Source organism: Petaurus breviceps, unplaced genomic scaffold (assembly GCF_028583685.1).
Source record: "Petaurus breviceps papuanus isolate PSGF00001 unplaced genomic scaffold, PetGlider_PUasm1.0 490, whole genome shotgun sequence".
In the NCBI taxonomy this organism is placed as follows: Eukaryota; Metazoa; Chordata; class Mammalia; order Diprotodontia; family Petauridae; genus Petaurus; species Petaurus breviceps.
The window spans coordinates 9639307-9662385 of record NW_027186352.1 but is presented as its reverse complement, the minus strand read 5'-3'; the positions used below and the strand labels follow the sequence as shown (position 1 = coordinate 9662385).

The following is a 23079-nucleotide window of genomic DNA, read 5'->3' as shown; positions in this document are numbered from 1 at the left end:
CCTCTGTGTCTCCTCTGTGTCTCTCTGTCTTTCTTCTTCTTCTCCTCCTCCTCCTCTCTCTTCTTCTTCTCTCTGTCTGTCTCTGTCTGTCTGTCTGTCTCTCTCCCCTCCCCCCCCCGGTTCTCCTCCTCCCTTTCTGACTGCTCCTTCTAAGTCTCTTTTGCCAGATTCTCCCCCAGATCACACCTTCTAACTGTAGGTGTCCCCCAGGGCTCTGTCCTGGGCCCTCTGCTCTTCTCTCTCTGCATTATTTCACATGGTGAGCTCACCTGTTCGCATGGATTTAATTACCATTTGTATGCGGATGCTTCTCAAATTTACCTATCCTCCCCTAATGTCTCTGCTGATGCCCAGTCTCCCAACCAAATGCCTTTCAGACATCTCAAACTGGACATCCAGAAGACATCTTAAACATGTCCAGAACAGAATTCATGACCTTGTCCCCTAGCTGCTCCCCACCCATCCTAGCCTCCTCCCAGGCCCTCAGGCTCTCAAGCCTGGGCTCCTAACTCCCTCTCACCCACCACATCTAAGCTGCCACCAAAGCCCACCATTGCAGCATCTCTCCAATATATGCCTCTTCTCTCCTCTGATACTGCCCTACCCTGGTGCAGACCCTCAACCCCTCACAACTGGAGCACTGCAATGGCTGCTTGGGAGTCTGTCTGCCTCAAGTCTCTCCTGCTCCAATATATCCTCCCTTCAGCTGTCAAAGCAGTCTTCCTAAAGCGAAGGCCACTCCCCTCACTCAATAAACTCCACTGGCTCCCTATTGTTTCCACAATCATATACAAAGTCCTCTAGTGTTCAAAGCCCTTCATAAGCAGCCCCCTCCCCCCTTTCCAGCCTTCTTACACCTTATTCCCCGACATGTACATTTAGATTCAGGAACATTGACTTCCTGGCTGTTCCATGAACAAGACACCGAATCTCTTAGCTCTGGACATTTCCTCTGACTGCCTCCCAGACCTGGAAGTCTCTCCCTCCTCCACTCTGACAACTGACCTCAAGTCCCAACTAAAACCCCCACCTTCTGCAGGAAGCCTTCCCCAGCCCTCTTCATTCTAACACCGCTCTGACCATCATTTTCCAGTGGCTGTGTGTGTCTGGCTTGTTTGTACACATTTATTTGCTTGCTGTTCTTGTTAGACTGCGAGTCCCTTGAGGGCAGGGGCTCCTCTGCCATTTTTATTGTATCCCCAGGACCTAGAACAGTGCCTGGCACACAGTAGGTGCTTAATAAATGCTTTGTGACTAAGTGACTAGCCAGGGCCAAGTGAAAAGAGGAAGATTTGGTGGGAACCTTCCCTCAGTGCCTTGCCATAGTGCAACAGTAGTACCTGGATACTCACAGGGTCACAGCACACCAATGCAGAGCTGGAAGGAGCCTCAGAAGTCATCCGATCCAGCCCTGTCATTTTCTGGGTGAAGACAGTGAAGCCCAGGATGGTTAAGTGACTTGTTCAGGTCACACAGTTAGTGGCAAAGCTGGGAATTGGACTGAGAGGAGTGGCCACTCTGCCGAGCATGACCAGAAAGACTGAGCATTTGCGCTGGACTATCTCCACTATCTAATGACCCACCTAAGAAGAAGAGAAAGTGAGTACTAGAAAGAGGGGGAATGGAAGAAAGAATGAGGTGCCAGTGGAGATGAAAGGTGGTGGTTTTAGAGGGGTTTGCCTTGCCTGGGAGAAGGATCAACACTCCCTCAGAAAAGGGACTGATGGACAAGAGAAGGTATCATGATGCTGAGGGAATCTGTGATATTGAACTTGGAAAAAGAGGACATTTACCCATGATCATCTCTATTTTCCAAGTGTAGTGTGGAAGTGAAAAGCATTCCTTAAGCACTCAGTATATGGTGTTCACTGGGCTGAGCCCGAGACTAAAATTAATCCAAAAATGAAGATGGTTCCTGCCTTCAAAGAGCTACCATCCTGATCGGGGAAACAGCCCATATAGGACAGCTGAGCAGCCGGGTACAGAGAATGGCTTGGTTGTCCTTAGGGCGCAGTGACAGGGCTGATGCTGGGGGTCTTTAAGATATATTTTTGGGGAGGGGAGATCTTGAGGACAAAGGGATGGGCAGGATTAGGGGAGGAGCTCATTGGGGGCTCTGTTCTACTCCAGTGGCCACATGCTCTGCTGAGAGGGAGGGGGAAGGGAATGGTAAAGAGAAGCATAGACTTCAGGGCACATGACAGGGAGTCAATTAAGTAAGAATGAAAGGATTCTCCTGCAGCAGGGAAGATCCCAGTCCAATTCCCTTTGTGGTGGACCAGTCAGCCCGGTTGCGCGATTTCTTGCAGTCCTGTTCAGCAGTCTATGGATTGGAGTGAAGAAGGCAGACAGGGGGGTCATCTAAGGTTGTGGTTTAGAAAGTGATGAGTCAAAACTGGAAAAGGAAATCAGATTCAAGGGTAGAGGCCAGCATAAGGTTGAACCAGTTATTACAGCATCAGACTCTGAAATGGCGGGAAGTGAAGCCAGACCAGGGTTGATGAGCTAGGACATCAGGGAGCCATGGGTGTGATGGGAACAGAGAATGGATTTAAACACAGCTAGGCTCAGAGCAAGGAGAGCAGCTAAGAGTTAGACAGAGGGACTGCAGAATTCCGGAAATGCAGGGGCAGAATGTGGGTCATAATGTCATAAAGTGCATGACCATCCCTGTGTATGGCTGTGGTCACGTGAAGGTGAAAGTCATGAGAGAAGGGAGATGAATTGGAAAACTGGCATGTTTGAAGGGGCATTGGCGTGCAGATGTATGCACACATGCACACACACAGCACCATTCCAATGTTCCATGTATCAGTGTGATTCCTTTTGGATAAGGTGCACCTGTCCTGAGTCACCTTCCAGCCATGCATCCTGTCCCACAGGTCTCAGTGACACCTCTGAGGTCAGATTCACCCCCTTCCTTTAGAAGCCCCTCTGTTTCCTGCTTGTCACCCACACGTTGTACATTTGTGTCTAGACGTCTGAGTCCGTGGACTTTACTGTGGGTTCTCATCTTGTGGAATATTCCCTTGTGTAAATTACTTACTCTCCTGCCTTTTTTCTGTTCTATCTGCTACTCTCTGGTGTGGGAGGCTTGATAGATGTACAGTTCTCTCCTTTCTAGATCCCCTTTCAATTCAAAGCCCTTCTGATTAGATTCTCAAGACACCAGGCCAATATGTTTTTTATTGGCCCTTGTTACATGTACTCCATCCTGGCCAAGAGTCCAGATGGTTTTTTTATAGTCTATGTTGTTTTCCAGGATTCCAAATCAGGTTCAAGATTCCTTTGACTTTCCCTTCCTGGCATTCCAAGTGTCCTTGACCATGTTCTCCTGGAATAAATTAGGAATGATCTCACCTTCTTTTATTACTCACTAAGGTCTCTCTGAGACATCTCGTTTGAGATGGTTCTAATGGTCAATGAGGAAAGCACATGGGGCTGGAATGGCAATCTTCCATTTAGGACATCAAGGGATCCATTATTTACTAAGAAAAGTTCACATTTTATTAAATACAAGTTGAATAAGAGTCCATATTGCACCTAAGTTAATCAATTGACTCTCAGTTAAATCTGAATCAACATTTGAAGGAAATGTACATTTAATGTTATAAATCCTTCATGTACTTTCAATCCTTTAAATGTAGTCTTTTCTTTCAACTTTACTTTCCCTTTGGACCACAAGAGCTGGAGGACAATATTCCTCTATACAAAGGAAATCAGTGTTTTGTGAACTGTTTTAGCTTGGATTTTACTTTCATGTTGGGGATGTTTTCTTATCGTTTTCAATAACCGTGCTTAGTTTTCATACAAGCATCCCAATCCAGTCTTATTTGCATGCTGGATCTGTATCTAATAAAATTCTGAGTTTTCTAAGAATCAGATCATTTTAATGGCATTAAGTGTGTTTATATATTTTTCTTCAAAAGTGTAAATTAGCATGATCCCAAGTCTTTAAGATGCTGCCATATCTTTCCATAGTCATTTAAAGTTACCAGACCTCTCTCCTTCGGCATCCACAAAAATCTGTAGGGGAACTAATTTTTTTTACACAAACTAATCAAATCCATTTTCTTTTGGAATATTTATGAGAACAATTGGGGGTAATTGGAGAACTCCTACGACAGAACCCAAACTCATTGATATAAACCAATGGTATCAAATACAAAAAGAAACCCCTGCAGGACACACTGACTTAGAAAACCACAAGTGGACATTTTCTATGCTGTATTTCATTTTTATTTATTTTGTTAAGCACTTCCCCATTACATTTTAATCTGCTTTGGGCGTTTAACACCTCTGGCACAGAAGACCACCAAGAAATACATGCCTATCTGCAAGTTATGGAAGTCCCCACTCTTCTCAATTCCCATTGCATGAATTCAGTTCTGATTAGACAAAGTCAAATGCAGGCACCACAACGGATGCTTCTATTTTTAAAAAAGAATGTCTTTTGTGTCTAGAAGTTAGATGCATGCGTTACCTTGGCAAAGTCGGATTTCTTCTCTGTGATCTCGGACTGAAGGTTTCTAAGGGAAAGCTGATTGCTCTCATTGTATGGCCTTGCTTGGAGTCCTAGAAAGAGGGAGAAGTTGCATTGCTTAGAACATATGCAAGGCAGATTCAAAGAGTATACATGGCTGCGACAAAAGCTGTTGGCACTAAGTCATGTCTTATACCAATGGGCAGAGAAAAGGGTTTCTCTTTCTGCCCAGGATAAATCTTTGCACTTGCTCCATTTTTCCCTTCAACATTCAAAAGCACAGGCATGGCAGTTTATGAGGATGCTTATGGGGGGGGGTGTAACTTCCAATGCATTGTCATTGTTTCTAAGGAAATTCCTCCCTCGTAGGAGGCTGCGTCCCAGGAACAAGTGGTTGTAGAGGGGATAGGCAGTGATGGGCAAGACTCGGGGAATGACAGGGTCATCTTCAGCCTCTTGTCTTCAATGATGATTAGAAAGAAGGGATTGGTTCACTTTTCTGCTGTATTCCCAGTTATTTTCACGGTGCCTGGCACAGAGTGGGCACTTAATGCTGACTGACTCACTGATGCTTGAAGATGCAACAAAGTTCTTACAATTCAATTCAATAAACACGAGTCCCTGGTCTGACAACAGACAAAAATGAAATCCCCTGCATTCAGCGGCTTCTATGGGGGCCAGCAGCACATACACAGGTAAGTCCATCAGTCAGTCGACAGACATTTATTAAGCTGCTGAACGACCAAGGGACTGAGCAGGAGCAGGCACAAATAGAACAAGAGAACCGAGAGATAGTCACAAAGACCCAGAGAGGAGAGAAAGCTCAGTGGTGTCAGGTGCTTCAGAGAGCTCCAGGAGGATGAAGACTGAGAGAAGCCCATCAGATTGTCCATTAGATCACTGGTAACTTTGGAGAGAAGACCTACAGCTGAGAGGTGAGTTAGCAATGAGTTCTGAGGGCAGATATGTGCGGGAGAAGAGAGGGAGTGGAAAAGTGAGCATGGCGGCTTTTTCTAGAGTCTGGCTGTGAAAGGGAGGACAGGTCTAGAAGGATGTTGAGGGGATGATGGGGCTTAGTGAGAGGTTTGTTTAAGGAGGTAGGAGACCTCAGCATGTTTGCAGACATCAAGAAATGAGCCAGTGAATAGTGAGAGATTGAAAATTAGAGGGGAGAGACAATGCTGGGGGCAATCTGCCAAAGAAGAGAGTTGGTGGTATGTGAAGAAGACTCGCTTTAGTAAAGAGAAATGCCAGAGGGAAGAAAGGAGAGAGTAGGGTGGATGGGGAATGTCGAAAGGTTTGGGGAGAAGAGGGAGCTCACGCATGGCGCAAAGGCGATGTACTCAGCCGAGGGTGGGGAGGGTGGTCTGTGGCTTTGAGGAGAGACAGGAAGGTTTAGAACAGATGCTCTGGGGAATGACCTGCAGAATTATCACCAAGTGTAGGAACTTGGTCATTTTAAGTGCAGACCTATAGTGCATGTTTATTGGTATCTTCAGTCATTGGGTCACTTTCCTTTTCCAACATGTCCCCCTTCCCCTCCCTGAGAGCAGTCTCTTATAACAAAGAATAACAGAAAAAATGGCGGAACCAGAACATTGGTCCAATTGACATTAGAGGCAATTCCCACCTCAGCAGAGAAGCAGCAGTCGCCCTAGGCCAGCACAAGAGGAGGAGGGCGTCGCCACATTCTGCTGGGTGGGCCAAGCAGAGCCAACCTTTGGCCTCATGCCCCAGCCTGAGAGGCCCACAGGGGAGTGAGGGCCTTGGGACATGGCCAGATCCTCCCTCTGGAGGTCTTCAAGCAGAGGCAGAGCCACCACCTGTTGGGGACGTTCCTTAGGCTAAGCTCCCTTCCTGCTCCATCATTTCATCTCTTGACACGTGGTTCTTATTCTATGATGACTGGAGCCACCACCATGAGACGCAGCCTCCTCTTATCGCCCATGAACCAAGGCAGTGCAGAGAAAAACTGTGTGGGGGCCAACCAGCCTCTCCCCCAATAGCTCCATATTTATAAATTCAGTAAAGATGCAGAAATCCAGCTCATTGAAGAAGACAGTAGGGCTGGTGAAGGCCGTGACCGCTGATCACCCCCTTGTCTCATAGCTAGGGCAGACTGTGGGGGGGGGTGAGGCAGCTCTCAAGCTGGGCCAGGAGCCCCCTTCTTCCTCCTCGGTGCCCCCCACTTCCCTTCCCTCCATCTGCTACTGATCACCATCCCTGAGGCTTCCTTTAGGATGGAAACTGGCCGCCAAAGCACTTATTTACTTTCCACATTTGCAAGACCCACCTGCATCTTGTAAAACCATTGATTTGAAAGGTCTTTTCCACACAATTGGGGATTACTTCTAGGGGAAAATCTGACCCTAATTGGGAAGCCCCAAGTTATGCTCCTTTTTCTCCTTAGTAAACAGGAACTCCCATTGCTACAGCGTTCTCCTCACAGACCACCTGTAGGGAAAGTAGGGTGAGTACTATTTTTCCTATCCCTGAGTGAGAAACTAAGTAAAGAGAAGTCAAAGGATTTGCCTAAGGTTATCAAAAATAAGGATTGAAGGGAAGAAAAAAAGAAAGGGAAAGGAAGAGAAAGTAGAAGGAAGGAAGGAAGGAAGGAAGGAAGGAAGGAAGGAAGGAAGGAAGGAAGGAAGGAAGGAAGGAAGGAAGGAAGGAAGGGAGGGAGGAAGGAAGGGAGGAAAGAAGGAAGGAGGGAGGGAAGGGAGGAAGGAAAAGGAGGGAAGGAAAGGAGGGAAGGAAGGAAGGAGGGAAGGAAGGGAGGAAGGAAGGAAGGAAGGAAAGAAGGAGGAAAGGAAGGAAGGAGGGAGGGAAGGGAGGAAGGAAAGAAGGAGGAAAAGAAGGAAAGAAGGAAGGAGGGAGGGAAGAAAGGAAGGAAAGGAAGGGTAGGAGGGAGGGAGGGAGAGTGGAGAAAAGGAAACGTAGAAGGGTGGAAGGGAGAAGGAAGAGTAGGAGGAAGAGAGAGGAAAGAAGGAAGGAAAAGTGAAAAGGAGGGAAGGATGGAGGAATCACCCTTGAAACAGGAGGCCACATTCTGTATCAGACAAGTAGTTCCAGACTATACTATCTGAGAATCCCTATGCTGTAGTGATTAGAGTGAAGGACCTGATTTCCATAAGACTTGGGTTTAAATCCTACCTCAGACACTAATTCATCATAGGACCCTGGGCAGGTTGTTTTCTCCCTCTGAGCCTCAGTCTTCTCATCTGCTAAATGGGCACAATGGTGCCATCTCTCATAGGACAGCCAGGAAACTCCAACTTATTGAAGATTGTCCAGTGCTTTGTAAATGCCAGAGCTTTATGGAGCAAAGCCTGGAGATTTGTGTCTGGCTGAAGCCATGTCCCCTCTTTGGGAGGAGAGGATTACAAAGAAGTTCAGGCTGCAGGTGACAGATGGACTATCGCCACACAGTGTTTTCCCTGAGAAGCTCCAGGGGCTTGCTAGGAGCTGGCCCACATTACAGGTGCACAGATCCCTTTGCAGTGGCTTGAATGAGGCCTCTTACAGGACTGGAGAGAGAACCCAAACACCAGGAAAGCTGACCGAAGTGGCCTGCACTGGACTTTTAATTTTAAAGTGAATTAAAAACAATACCAATAGTAAACTTCTATAATCAGGGCAGGTGAGCAGTAGAAATTTTGCAAATTCAATATTACAGATATATATATATTAATAGATTGATACAAAAACATATCTGAGTTACTATAATTGAGTGCAAATTCAAAAAATCTTATAATTTTACTCCATTATTTGTGGCCAAATTATAGTATAGAGATGACATTCTCCCAAATGGAGAATTAGATAATGTAATAAGACAAGGGTGTCATGGAAAAGCTTTCTAATTAGATGGACCAGTAAATTTTGAGTAAACAACAGGATTAGGCTTTTTCCAAATGTATCTAGCATGGAAATTCAGGCTTTGAGTCTGTTGTAGTGTTAAGTTCTCAAAACTGAATTAAGGATTTATATATATATATAAAATTATGTCGATAGTTGCAGAGAAAGTGAATCTATTTTTCATTTTTAATGAAAAATAATTATTTTTTCTGATAATTTTAAGACAGAAGAGTTCATTTTACAAATTAGACACAATTTTTTTAAGATTCTTAAATCAGATACAGGATTAAGGTCAAGATGGAAACAGCAAGTGGTATATAAAAACCTGAAATTCTTTGAAGTTTTAGTTTGGAGAAGCAAATTTAAGAGGTGGTAGAGAATTGTATTGTCTTGTTGCAGGCAGAATTGAGCAGAATTATCTGGGAATGATCCAGAGAAACAGAGTCCCCTTCCTAGCTGCCCTCTTCCAGAATTTCCCAGAGAAGCGATCTAGGAACCAGACGACTTCATGGGACATCAGGGACTCCAAATGTGCTGATTAAATGAACGTTGGGAGGGGGTTACTAGGATACGGGGAGACGATGTGAGCTAATATTGATGATCATTATTGTATCGCTTTGCCCTTTTGTTTCTCGGTGTTTGTGTTTGTGTGGAAGTTTTCTTGGTTACCTTGGCGACATGTAAATCTCCCTTCTCAAAATTAGTCCATTGGGAGCCCTGTAAAGTGGTTTGATCTGTAGCCAGACTTTTGTAAATCTGATTATGAATACATGAAAAACCTCATAGGTTTGTCTTGTATATAAGTGATCCACAGTGGAAGGGGAGTTTCCAACTCCCCCATGAATCAAAAGGGGGAAATTGAGGGAATTGAAGGGATCAGGGCAGCCAGTGGTTAATTGTGGGAATGGACTGAACCACAGGGACTCCATCTTGTAACTCAGTTCTGGAGGCAGCCCAGTTCCCTTTCTATTCAGTTATGGGTCTAGTCCAATTTCTGTACTGTGAGAAAACTTTCTTCTATTGTGGGAATTGGAAGAAAACCTTATTGTATTGTTTGAACCAAGCCCTGTGTGGCTGGGAAGCTGGACCTCACCACCTACTGCTTAGAGACCCTTAGCTAAGGACCTGGGCTGTGCTGCCCAGAAACCCAGTCAGATCCAAAGATTGATATGAGGAGTTTTCTCACAATTGTTCATCTCAAGCAACCCATATATCTTATCTGAAAACTGGCCCCATCCTGATCAGCCAATTACTGTTGCAATGGTCTTCTGGCTGGGGGAGGGGAGGGGGACCACTTTTTCTGATTCCAGGAAATCGAACCTGTTTGCTCTCCCCCTCCCAACTTGTAAAGTCCCTAATCTTTCCGACAATTAGAAATCAGATTGCCTAATCTTGTGTCCCAGTTAATTGTTTTCATTGATTTTGTTTGATTAATTGTTTTAATGCACAAGTCTGTCTCCCTCTGTCTTGAGGGTCCAGTGCCAAGGCTGAGGGAGAGGCGGCACCCCGATTTGTTGGGCAGTCACCATGCATTGCTTAATAAAGCCATATAACCAGAAGCTCACATCTTTCCTCAGTCATTTCATCTTTCACCTGCCACAAATCCAGGTTCAGTTTTTGCTTTGATTTTTGTGTCCTTGGCACTTAGCAGAGGGCCTCGTACCTAGTTAGTGTCTAATAAATGTTGAGTGCTTGAAAATGGCAACTGATATTTATATAATGTGTCCCAGAAGTCTGAGTGCATTTTTAAAGCTTTAATAGTCTAAGACTGAACAAAAGCTTTGGGAACACCCTCTGTTCCCACAACAAGCTTCACAAAACCCCATGAGGTGGGTGCTGCAAGTATTAGAACCCTGTTTTACGAGTGAGGAAACAGCCGGGCAGAGGTGAAGTGGCTTTCCCAAGGTCACACAGCTAGGAAGTGTCTGAGGCTGGATTTGAACTGTCTCCCTGACTTCAAGCCCAGGGCTCTATATGAAACCCTGTTCTGCTTCCAGAAAGAATATGCTCCAATGCATGCTTCACTCCTTCCCCACATCTCTGCAGTACATTCTTCAGTCTCTGGCATCCAAGGCTTTGTTCTCTGTATCTGCACCATAACTAAAAACACTCTCATTGCTAGGCACCTGGATGGCTATGTAGACAGAACCCTGGACTTGAAGTTACAAAGGTCTGGGTCTGAGTTCTCAAACATCTATTGTCCATGTGACCCTGGGCAAGTCATGGAGTTTTTCTGTTCCTCAGTTTCCTCATCAGTAAAGTGAAGGAGTTGGACCTGTTGGCTGCCATGGTCCCCTGCAGCTCTCCTCTACAAGCCCTCTGGTCTACTCTGTCAAAAGGGGATGGTCATTGGGAAGCTGCTGGCTCCCTTGTCACCTCAGCCACTCTCTGGTCAGACAGGAGATTGGGGGGGGGGAAGTCATGCCATACCTGCCTTGGCTGATAGCATACTTTGCTGACGTCTCAAAGACCTGGCGCTTGGTTTTTGCCTGAAAGAAAGGGTGAGGCTGAACAAAGGAGCTGCTTAAATTGGAAAAAAATGATTCTCTCACAAGGACTCTACGTCCAGCCCTGCTTCGGGGCTACAGTGTGTCTCTGGGTTCTCAAGTGGGATGGAAGTCGTGGAATGTTTACATGGAAACCACAGCAGGATGGCAAGGTTCCAGCTTCCAAGTATCACAGTTAGAAAGCAGCCAGTGACAATTCTGCACTTGGCAGGAGTGTTCAGGCATATAGGTCAGCTAGGCAGCATGGTGGATGGAGCACCAGGCCTGGAGTCAGGAAGGCCTGAGTTCAAATCCAGCCTCAGACATATACTAGCTGTGTGACCCTGGGCACATCACTTAACCTTGTTTGACTCAGTTTCCTCACCTGTAAAATGAACTGGAGAAGAGAGAGAACAGAGGAGATCTCTGATTTCCATGGAAAGATGAGTCATTCTCTATTCCTTTCTTACCAGGCTGCCCGTCTCCCAATCCCGGGGTCTTCTTAGCCTGTTTTTGTTTACAGGTATATTTCTTCTTTCCCATGTTTAAAGATTGTATTAAGCTCCATTCAGATAATTCCAGAATCAACATGGAGTCATCCAAAGCTGGGATGAACATGTGACCCTGGGTAAATCACTTCACCTCTATGTCCTAATCTCTAAAATGGGGATAATAATGTAGCACCAAACCCCCAGGCTCCTGGGGGCTCCAATAGGGTTATGGATGTCAAGCATTCACAGATTTAAGTCTGACTGTAGCATGTGGCCTTTTTTCCTTCCCTCCCTCCCTTCCTCCCTGTCTTCTTCCCTTCTTCCCTGCCTTCCCCAATGCCATCACTAGCTCCCTTTTCTCTTTCCACCCCCATGAGAAAAGAGACAAACAAAAACTTTGGAACCATCATACAAATAATCAAAACAAATTCTCACATTGGTTGTGCCTTTCCCAAGACCTTCAGGAATGGGAAGAGACATTGTGAGTGTTCCTAGGAAACCCAGAGAGGAGTCCAGGGGCCCCTGGGGCTGTGAGAACTTGTGATCTCATGCCTGGGCTCTGGCCCAGTTGATATGGTCCCTTTTAAGTTGGGCAGACTGCCTGGGAGAAGCACTATGACCAAACACTGGGTGACGTGTGCTGTGCTAAGCCTTCCTGTTTGGATGGGCTGGCCACCCAGTCCATCACGAGGTCTGAGCTCAAACCTTTCCAGCATGGTGCCAACACACTTCTGGAACCTTCAGGAACCCCAGGTGGCCTCTGTTCTACCACAAGCCATTTGAAGGGGTTTCCAGTGGGGAGACTGGTCCAGACCCAAGCTCTTATCGGTGCAGGGACTCCCAGTCTGGAGCCTCCCTCCTTCCCTGAGGCTGAGGGACGATGATCTGCCTTAAGTAGAGGTTGGCAGGCACACAGGAGCTCCGAGCCACAAGGGAGGGAGCTCTTGGTGTCCAGCAGGAAGCTCCCTGCTGTGGCTTTGCCCAGGCTGGCCCCCAGGCCCAGACTACTCTCTCCCCTCCTCTCTGCCTCTCTGAGGCCCAGACTCCACTCAAGGCTGCTCAAGGTCACCTTCTACCTTTGGTTTTTCCTCATACTCCCAGTCATGATTTATCTTTCTCAGCAAAATACCACTCGACTTACTTTTTGTAAAGAGAGCAGGTAGATGGTTCAGAGGATAGAGCACTGGGTCTGGAGTTAAGAAGACCCTCGTTCAAGTCCAACCTCAGGCAGTTACTAGTTGTGTAACCCTGGGCAAGTCTCTTAATCTCTACCTGCCTCAGTTTCCTCATCTGTAAAATGGGGACAATTAAGAGCACCCCCCCCCTCCCCAGGGCTGGCGTGAGGATCAGATGAGACAATAACTGTAAAGCCCTTAGCACCATGCCTGGCACACGGAAAGTTGGAGATAAATGCTGGCTACCGTCACCATCACTGCAGATTTCCTAGTCACCTAGAGGCGTCTGGGCTTCCTCCCCTCAGCAGAATGTAAGTTCGATGAGGGCAGAGCCTGGCGCATTTCTGTCCGTGTCTCCAGCCAAGCATAGAGCCCTGCACATAGTAGGTACTTCCTAAAGGTTTGTTGATTGACTTGAGTGACCCTTATGAATCCCACCCCACTCCGATGGAAGCTCCTTGAGGGAAGGCACGGCTTGTTTGTTCCCTTGTCTTTAACAGCAGCACAGTTCTTGGCACAGAGGGAGGCCCTAAATAAATGCTTGCTGTGGGAATTGTTAACGGCACAAAAGAGGCCTCATTTTTAGGGCAGACCTAGAAAACAACAAACTAATTGGAAGTGTTTGAAAGCTTGCATAAAGCAGGCTGGGGCTGCTGCAGCTTGGAGGGGAAATGGAGGCAGGCGAAGGGTTGGCCCAGATCCTTTCTGCCGGTGAAATGCACCAGCACCCTGGCCAGCGCCAGCCTGGCTTTGCTGGAGCAGCCGGGAGCAACCGCTTTGGTTTCCCTGGTGTACGGGGCCCCGGAATGCGGGTGAGCGGCCACCTGCCGAGCTGGTTACAAGCTCCTCCGCAGGCCTCACAAATGGAGCTCATCCTCTCTGGGGAGCCCCCCATCGTCAGGTGCCGGGCTCCCCTCGGGGAGCAGCCCCAGACCTCCATCAAAGCCCAAAGAAACCCAAGGCGGTGAGCTTGCCCCATGCCGCTATTAGCCTTTATCCTACCTAACCTCGAGAAGCCTCTCTGTTTGGGGGCAGAGAAGGGCTCATTCGCTACCCAGGGTCCACTGGGGCCTCTAGGAGCACAGATCTGGGGCTGAAAGAGACCTTGGAAACCACCTAGGCCAACCACGGCACTTTACAGAGGAAGAAACTGAGGCCCAGGGAGGCTGGATGACTTGGAAACAAGCCTCTGCGGCAGGATTTGCACCCAGGTCCTCTGGTGACAGCGCCAGAGTTCTTGGAGCTGCATCATTCTACTTCCTGGTTTGGGAGCACACGTCCAAACTGCACACAGTCTTCTTCACGGCAGCCTACACCAAACTTCAGCAAGGCGGGGGAGCTTGGTGGCCCCTCAGTGTAGGGGAGTACTGAGGGATCATGGGAAGCCAAGTGAGCGGGGACCATGGGGATGAGCTTCTGACTCGGAAGGGACCCAAGCCCTCCAATCTAACCTGTGCCTGACTGTAGGTAGTGTGAGGCCATCTAGCCCCTAAAGGGACAGGGAAACCGCCCCTTCCAAGGAAGCCCACTCCACATATCTGGGGCCACAAAGTCCAACCCTTTCCCTTTACAGCTGAGAAGAATGAGTCAGGGGTATGTGAAGAGACTTGACCAGGGTCACACAGCTAGCGGCACAGCCCGGATCTGAACCCACAGCCTGACTCCAGAGTGTTCTTGGCCCTGCACGTGGCTCAGCTTAGAAGTTCTCTTGTTGCCTTAAGCCTGAATCTGCATTTTGGCGTCCTCCTCACAGCATTGCTGGCTTTGCCCAGCGGGGTCTGAACATGTCTAGATCCTGTCCAAATCCTGGAAGGCAGTCATGCCTGACATCCCCTACCCGCTCTTCTTTTTCCAGGCTAAATACCCACAGTCTCTCAGCCAATTCTCAGATAACACACCCACAATGCCCTTGACCATCCTGGCCTTCCTTGCCTGGATGGTCATGAAATCCAACAAAGGAGCCAAGTGAGGGCCATGAGGCTTGACTAAAGTCACACAGATACCACATGAAAGAGCCAGGACTAGACCCTCGGGCTCTGAACTCATAGCCTAGGACTTTTCCCACTATAAAACACTGATTCTTACTTTTTATTTGGTCATTTCAGTCCTCTCTAACTCTTTGTGACCTGATTTGGGGTTTTATTGGCAGAGATACTGCCATGGTTTGCCATTTCTGTCTCCAGCTCATTTTACTGATGAGGAAACTGAGGCAAACAGGATGACTCTCCCTTCCTCCTACCCTGGCTCTACTCTCCCCCAGGGTCACACAGCTAAGTGTCTGAGGCCAGATTTGAACTCAGGAAGATGAGTCTTCCTGACTCCGTTCCTTACTGTACCACCCAGCTGCCCTGACTCTTACTTGGGTCACCTCTAAAATCTACATGGATGGTTTGGGCATCTTCTTGTTTGTTTTTTGCTAGGGGTGAGGAGAGATATTTAATCCCAGAATATTCCTCTTAGTTCCTTGATAAACACAGCCATGGCTGTGACTTGGTTTGTCAATCTTTTGAGGAATGATATGAAATGTAAGATCAAGAGCAGAGTCAGGCACTAGCCCAAGGTCTTTGCCATCGAGGATGGTCTGTGTGACGTCCTTAGGGAAGCGGATTCCCTGTAGATGATGAGGTCCTCCGTTCCCAATAACAGCACTTGCTGACCATGGACATAACACAACCTTTTTGGACTTGGGCTTCTTAAGTGAGGGGACTGGACAAAAACAATGGTCTCCAAAGCAGGGGTCTGAGCCAGAAAATAACCAATCGGAGAGAGGAAAGATGCACCCCATCCCACCCTTCCCATGATAGCCAATCATAGTGCTTGTCTCCAACACAGCTACACCTACTTACTCTGTACCCATTCCTGCCCTGGAATCCTTCTTTCTACTCCCTTCATTGCAGAAGCTTCCAACCTTTCCTCTTGAGACTCACATATTGGTCCCCCAGGCAATTAAAAACTGTCACTGACCTACATACTCACAGCAGCAGCTTCACAAAGTGCCATTGGTGAACTTCTACTGCACCCCCAACTAGAGTGCTTACTTGGGAAAACAATTACTGATATTGGTGGGTGATTAAAAGTTTGAGGACTGTGGCTAGGTGGCACAGTGAATAGAGCGCCAGCCCTGGAGTCAGGAAGACCTGAGTTCAAAAGCGACCTCAGACACTTGACACAATTACTAGCTGTGTGACTTTGGGCAATCCCAATTGCCGTCCAAAAAAAAAAACCCAACTTGGTTATGTAATGCACCAATCAGTCTGGGCCTTTAGGGGTGGCTAGGTGGTGCAGTGAATAGAGCACTGGCCCTGGAGTCAGGAGGACCTGAGTTTAAATCCAGCCTCAGACACAAGCAAGTCACTTAACTCCAATTGCCCCCCAAAAAGCAAAAAAAAAGTTTGAGGACTTCTGGACCAGATAAAGTCTAAGGTCCCTTCTTGCTCCAAATCTATGGTCCTATTATTATGATGGCGTAATGTTGACTGCAAAAAGCCTTAGGAAATATAATGGTGCCAAGACCGTGAAAACAAGATTGGCCTAACAATCCACATGAGAAAGTCCAAGAGGATAATAAATTACAATTGCCCACCTTGTGAAATCCAGTTGGCTAGGCAGTCCAGTGAGTGAGTGCATGGGTGCAAAGGTCTTGAACTTCATCAGCTAGTCCCCAAAAATCACTAAGAAGAGGCTACCAGGCAGGACGAGATTTATGAAAGAATACCTCACCACAAAGGTCTGTGATTTTAATATTAGCATTCTCCCAAGGAGACTGTCTGGTTGAGAATTGTTGAATGTCAGGAGGGCAAAAGACCCAAGACTGCAGGTGACCCACAGGGCAGCAGAAAGAAGCAGGGTGGAAGGGAGTGTTGTGTTACCAATGGTGATGTGCTTGTGAGAAATAGCATAAAGCATGTCATCAAGGACCAGGGAGGGAGAATGGTCATGTGCCAAGAGTGGGAGATGATGACCCAGGTGCCATTGGCACACATATTAAAATACCTAAAGGAAGATATGTATTACCTTTGGGCAAATCCCCCATGACAGACATGGACAAGAACTGCCCTGAATGAGAGGGTCTGGATGAGCTGCCTGGTGTATTAGGGGAAAGAGTGTCCATACTGAGGAGATGCCAGGCTTGTCTTTGAATTCAGTGAACTTTCTACTGACTCCCCACCCCCGGAAGGCAGGAGCAGGAATAAGAGGTGGAAGGAAGGAAATAAGAGGCTTCAATTCCTTCCCAGTGAGGACTTTCCAAAGGGGAATGGGCTGCCTTGGGAGGAAGCAGGTCCCCCATATTTGGAGGTCTTCAATAAAGGATAGATAATGACCTGCCTGCTATGTTGGAGGAGAGATTCTTCTGGGAATACGGGTCAGGGGTTAGATAGTTGCTGCAGTCTATTTCAACTCTGACATTCTGTGATTCTGTGTATACCAACCCTTGGAATGAGGTGGGAAGCAATGCCCTCATCAAAACCTAAGTTAGCTCCTCTTTCCCTTGGCCAATCTCTGAACCAGAGACGCTGCCTAAGGTTGGCTTGTCTCCATGACATCCTGTCAGGCCCAACATCGAATCAGGTGTTTGTCCTTGAGTGGGGAATGAGAACCCGCCCTTACAAATCCCCCAAACTAGAAAAACAAGACAATGAAACTTTGGCCCATGAACCTGGAGCTTAGGTAAGGAGATAACAGTAAAGGTGTGCTGAGGAAAATCAGCTTTCCCTGCAGGCTCGTTAGCACATGTTTCCTCCTGCCTCGCTCTAATTATAATCTGGATGATAGACGCACAAAACACACAGCAGCTGAAAAGGCATCTGTAATCAGGCTGCCACATCTCAGGAATGCAGCAAAGAAGGAGTCAGTGTGATCTGGCCTGCTTCTCTAGCTGAGGGGGAGGAAGAGAGGGAGGATGCAAGAAAGCAGGCTGGAGAGTTTGAGGGAGACAAGAAAATGCCCTCAGATGAGAATGAAATGGTAAATGAGGAGAGCAAAGGAGAAATGGAGTGAAGGGTGGTTCCTGTCACCGCCTGTGTGGTGCTTGACAAGGCAGGACCAAAGGTGATGACCCTGAATGGACAAGGAGAGCTTCTGGGGGATATACACCCTGCAAGGTTTTTCTTAGCACTAGTACCCAGAGCTATCCAAGCCAGTTAGCTCATGGTCTAGACTCGAGGGGAATGGAGACTGGATGGAGGGGAAGGGCTCAGCGAGACATCTTGTCCCTTCACCAGAGTGCTGGGAGGTGACTGTTAAGAGTCAGGGCCCTTGAGACTATTTCTGTATCTGCAGCTTCTAGCCCAGAACTGTATCTGGTACAAAGCTGCCCCATCAGAATGGAAGCACTTAAGAGATGACAAATGTGATGCATACAGAGAAGTGTGGGAAGACTGCTCTCTACTGATGATGCAAAGTGAAGTAAGCAGAACCAGGAAAACCAGATACACACAGTGACCACAGAAATATAAAGGGAAGGTTGAACAATAACAGAGACCAAGCTTGGGGCCAGTGAAGTTATATGAGAGGTGGGAGCCATGAGTGTGGAACACTGCATGTAACATCAGGCTTTCCATCGTGTTCAGTAGGTTTTGATATTTCTCCCCCCCACCACCATCATTATTCTTTAAAAACTCAAAGCTCCTTTGCTATATGGGATAGTTCTCTGTGAGGCATGAGGGGGAGAAAATGGGGGTAATGGAGATGTCAGCATGGAAGTCATCAACAAAACTGTTTCACGGAAGAAAGTTACTTGTTGATTTTATCACATACTTGACAAGCAAGTTGGACAGAAGAGAGTTTCACATCCTGTATCATTTTTCTGTTCTGCCTCATATATAGAAATACTCGTTTATTTGGTGTTTAAATACAGAATAAAAAAATCCACTAAAATAATGTTAGCCTCTCAAAGTCAGGGGCCATTATATCCTCTGATTGCCATAGCACTGTGCCAGGAACATAATGTTTGCTGATTGACTTACTGGCCACACAGTAGAAATGCAAGAAAGACTTAGAATGGAAGCATACTGGTCAAAACTCTGCAAAATGCTGGCTTGTAGAGGTATATCAATCAGGGTTCTGTCTCCCAAGGCAGTATTGGGTAGCAGAAAGAACCCAGAACTCAGTGTCATGGGACATCTGGGTTCAAATCCTACCTGTGTAAATTAGAGATGACAAAAATGTGTGCCTGGCTGGCATGTTGTGAGGAGTTTCATCTACAATCCCTTGAATGCTACCACATTCAATTCGATTCAATAGCCCCCTGCTCTCCACAAATACTGTGTTAAGCCCCTAGGGATATAGTCAATGATGAAACATCTCCTGCCCTCAAGTAGCACTCACTTGACTATAATGAATCACTGTGAGCTATTTACTACTCTGCTTCAGTTCCTTCAAAAGCAAGACAGGTACATGACTATCTCTACCATTTATCTCAAGGAGCTGTAAGTTAAAAACCAGAGAAATGGGGATTACTCTGCTCACCTAGAGAGTCACCCACTTCACCAGGCACAGGGCCACAGGCTGCCTAGCTTGGGAAGTACAGCCAAGAAGTGAAAGGCAGTGGACTGGACCAAAGGACAGACTATGGATCTTCACTTTAGAGCAGGGTGGCGCTTCCAAGGTCATCCTGGCCAACCTCCTGTTTCACAGAGGACACTCAGGGAGCAAGTTGAGAAATAGGATTGGGTCCAGGTCCTCCCAATCCCCAGCACCAAGCAGCCACTCTCAGTGACCACAAGCCTCTCAGACTAAAAGCTCCAAGTCAACTTGCTTTGAGAGAATGAAAGCTTCCAGGTCTTTCTGATCCCTCCCTGTCTGTTCCCTTCCTTGAGAGTTGAAGGTGGGCTGGTTTCTAGCTGTGGGTGTGTAACTCATACACTGGCTCCTCAGTGTTGACAACTGGCTTTAGATCTCTGTGAAAATTAGTTTGAAAAATAGAATAAAAGATGATGAGAGGATTCTGGAGTCTGACAGCTGGAAAGACCTTGGAGGTAAACAAGGCTACACTCTTTCTCTCCTCTCCACACTGCCCCCCACCCCCAGTGTGAGAGCACCCCAGAGCACCCCTGATATCGCTGACAGTGAGCAATGGACTGAGCTTGCAGACACAAAGGCCTGGCTTCAAATCCTGCCTCCATCACACACCAGCAACTCTCCATGACTATGAAGTTACAAAAACATTGGCCATCTGCATTGACAGAGGGAATTCCCACACCAAGAATTCTCTACACTTCCCAGCATAATAAAACCACAAACTCTTGCCAGGCACGATCCAGTCTCTTTGAATGCTTCCAGGAATGGGCAACCCAGCAATCCCATGGACATCCTGTCCATCTCCAGAGTGTTCCAGTTATTGGGAACCTCTCTGCCATAGAGGCGAAACTGCACCCTCCCCATTGATACCTATTTATTGATCCCATTTTCACCCTTCAAGGTACAGAGAACAATGACACAAGAGACCCCAGCTATGTGACCATGGCCAGTGGGTTCCCCTTGTTTCCCCCCACCAGGTCCTCTCTCTTTTCTATCTAAAGCACTCCTGCCCAAGACGTGGTTTCCAGAATCTTCACCATCATGGTTACTCTCTCTAGGCAAGTTCCCGTTTGTTGCAGTCCCTCTGAGAAGGGAGAAACAATATGTTGCCATGCATAGCATGGTGGTCTTGAAGCCAGGAGACCTGAGTTCAAGGGCCGGCTCTGATACTGCACAAACATGAATTCTCTGAGATGGTGCAGCTCACCACAGTGGAGAGTGTGCAGAGAGAACATCAGCCTTGAGTCACCTGGTTCTGCCACTTTGGAAGTCACTGGCTATCTCAAGGCATCAGCTTCTGCATCTAGAAAATGAGAGGGGGCATCTAGAGGCCTCTGAGGAACCTTCCTACTGGAGATCTGGGATCCTGCATCACAACTAGCAATCAGGAGTGGAATGGGCCAACTTAAGGACAACCTGGAATCAGACACAGAGCCCCTGGGGGAACAGGTGATGGTGTGAGATTCAGGAGTAAGGGATTCTAGAGGCCCACTATGGAGGGCAGCCCTTCAAGAAGGTCAAGAGAGGATGATCCTCCCGACCTCCCAAGGTCAGAACTAAGGCCTAGTTGGGTACAGGTGGTCTGGAGCAGTGGCTTGGCACAGGGCTTCCTACAGAAGGACTGGACCTTTGTCCCTAGAAGGACTTTGGCAGGAAGTCCAGACAATACCATAGACCTGGGGCAGGAAACCAAATCAGGGACTCTGGGATGGGGGGAAAGATAGAGATGCAGTCACCGGGTGTCACTTTGGTCATAGGAACAAAGCAAAATCCCAATGCTACAACTGGCTGGAGAAAGACCAGCAGTGGCACTGATGGTGGCAAGGGACCGCATCCTCCAGGGGAGCATAGCTTAGCTGACAGGTGGGCACTAAATAGACCCAACTTGGGCAGTTGGAGAGATTTGCCCTCTGGGACCCAGGGCAGCCCCGGAGCTGTAATGGTCATATGACCTTGCAGGGTTATAAGTCAGCAAAAACCTGCCTGGATTCATGAATCCTTGGGAGAATTTGTGTGCTAGCAAACAGTAGTTCTCAGCAGGAGGAAGAGGAACACAGAGGAGCAAAGGTTTGTCTCATGTGCCTCCTTTCCAATGGAAAAATAAGCATGAATAAATGAAAAAATGATTAATGACTCAGCTGTGTGCCCAACACCGAGCTCTGGGATATTGTTGGGTGTCCTTCATGCTGCAACAGGACCCATAGCAGCACAAGGTAGGGGGATGGGCACTGTGGAACACAAATGGAAAAGAGCTTACCGGGCAACCAGGGAAACATGTGTGTACAGCAAGGTACAAATGAGACACACACATGAGTATTCGGGCACTCCCGGGAGTTCATTTTTCAAAGGCAAATGTCATTCTTCTGTTTGGCTTTTCAAGTTAAGCACATATAGCAATCTAAGGAGATCTGCCTTGGGAAGAAGAGCCAGACGAAGATAAGTGGGCTATGAAATATTCCAATCTGGTGGAACTAATCGGCCCTTCCTGTGGTTCTGCGCGCCCACCCCGCACCTCCAGGGGCCAGGAGACCTCCTGGAGCCCAGCAGGAGGCTTAATTCCGGAGAGAATTAAGGAGCAAATAGGAGGAAGACAAACGGGCCATGTACTTTCTGATCTTAAGCAGAGATGAGGGGGAGGGAGGAGGAAGGAAGGTGTGAATGTTCATATACTTTTTTGGATTTTTTTTAGGAGATGAGCAGTAAGAGGAACCAACAAATACAATTGAAAAATCTTAGTGCCACATACCAGAAAGAGCCCAGAATATGGAGTCTAAAGATATGAGTTCAAATGCTACCTCCAAAACATATGAGCCATAATTTGGGGCGGCTTATTTGCTGTCTCAGGGGAAATTTTCTCACCTGTAAAAGCTGATTTTTAATGTCTCTTCTAGAGTCTGGGATACACAAAGTGACACACTGTAGATTCTATCATATACAAAGGTGCTAAGCACAGGTTAGGGCAAAATGATGCAAAATAGTCATTTTCTTTATGGGATTTTAAATTTCACATTTAATCTCTATCAATTTTCTGTTATTCATTCAACACCTGATGGAGTCTTTCAAAGCTGACTTTTCACAGAATCCAAGAAAGTTGGTTTAGTCAACATTCACCCAAAGTAGGAATCCTTCCCATGCCATTCCTAGTGCTCAGCCACCCAGTCTGTGAACACTTCCAGTGAAGGGGGGGCTCACTGCCTTTTGAGGTAGCTCATTCTATCTGGGAGGAGCTCTTACTGCTGGAAAGCCCTCCTGGGAATCTGGCCCCCGAGAAGATTCCTCCTCTGCAGCCGGTTCTACCCTCTGGAGCTACAGAATGTTCTTTTACTATATGGCAGTCTGCCCAGTGTCTGAAGATAGTCATTTGTTCACTCATTCATTTATTCAACAGATTTTACTAAGTGGGTCCCTCTATGGGCGAGACACTGTCCTAGGTACTAAGGATACAAAGATTATCCTCACCCCCCCCCCAAAAAAAAAAGATGGAACAGCGTATGAAGAACTGGGTCTGGATTCAGGAAGATCTGAATTTCAGTCCTGTTTCAGACAACTATCGTGTACCTGGGCATACTTAACCTATGTTTACCTCAGTTTTCTCAACTGTAAAATGGAATAATAACAGCTTCTACCTCTCAGGGTTGTTGTGAAGATGAAATGAGATATACGCAAAGCATTTAGCACAGCTCCTGGCACATGGAAGGTCCGTGAAAATGCTTGTCTCATCCCCCACTCCTTCCCCCCCTCTTCTTTCTTCCCTTTCTCCTTCCCCCTCTCTTATTTTCTTCATCCCTCCATCTATCCCTCCCTTCATCCTTCCTCCCTCCCTTCCTTCTTCTCATCCTTCCTTCCTTCTTTCCTTCCTCCCTCCCTCCCTTCCTTCTTTCCTTCTTTCCTTCCTTCCTTCCTTCCTCCATCCCTTCTTTCCTTCTTTCCTTCCTTCTTTCCTTTCTTCCTGCCTTCCTTCACCCCTTCTTTCCTTCCTTCTTTCCTTCCTCCCTTCCTCCCTCCCTTCCTCCCTCCCTCCCTTCCTTCCTTCCTTCCTTCCTTCCTTCCTTCCTCCCTCCCTCCCTTCC

At 47.2% G+C, this 23079-nt stretch overlaps 1 protein-coding gene across 1 annotated transcript in view; it reads right to left on the bottom strand.

Moving 5' to 3' along the window:
- Window positions 1-23079, bottom strand: part of CUNH10orf90 (chromosome unknown C10orf90 homolog) — a 140096-nt gene that overhangs the window by 81340 nt on the left and 35677 nt on the right. The window contains exon 2 of the mRNA XM_069101720.1: window positions 4484-4575. Within this exon, the coding sequence (XP_068957821.1) occupies window positions 4484-4575 (92 nt within the window). The remainder of the gene's footprint in view (window positions 1-4483; window positions 4576-23079) is intronic.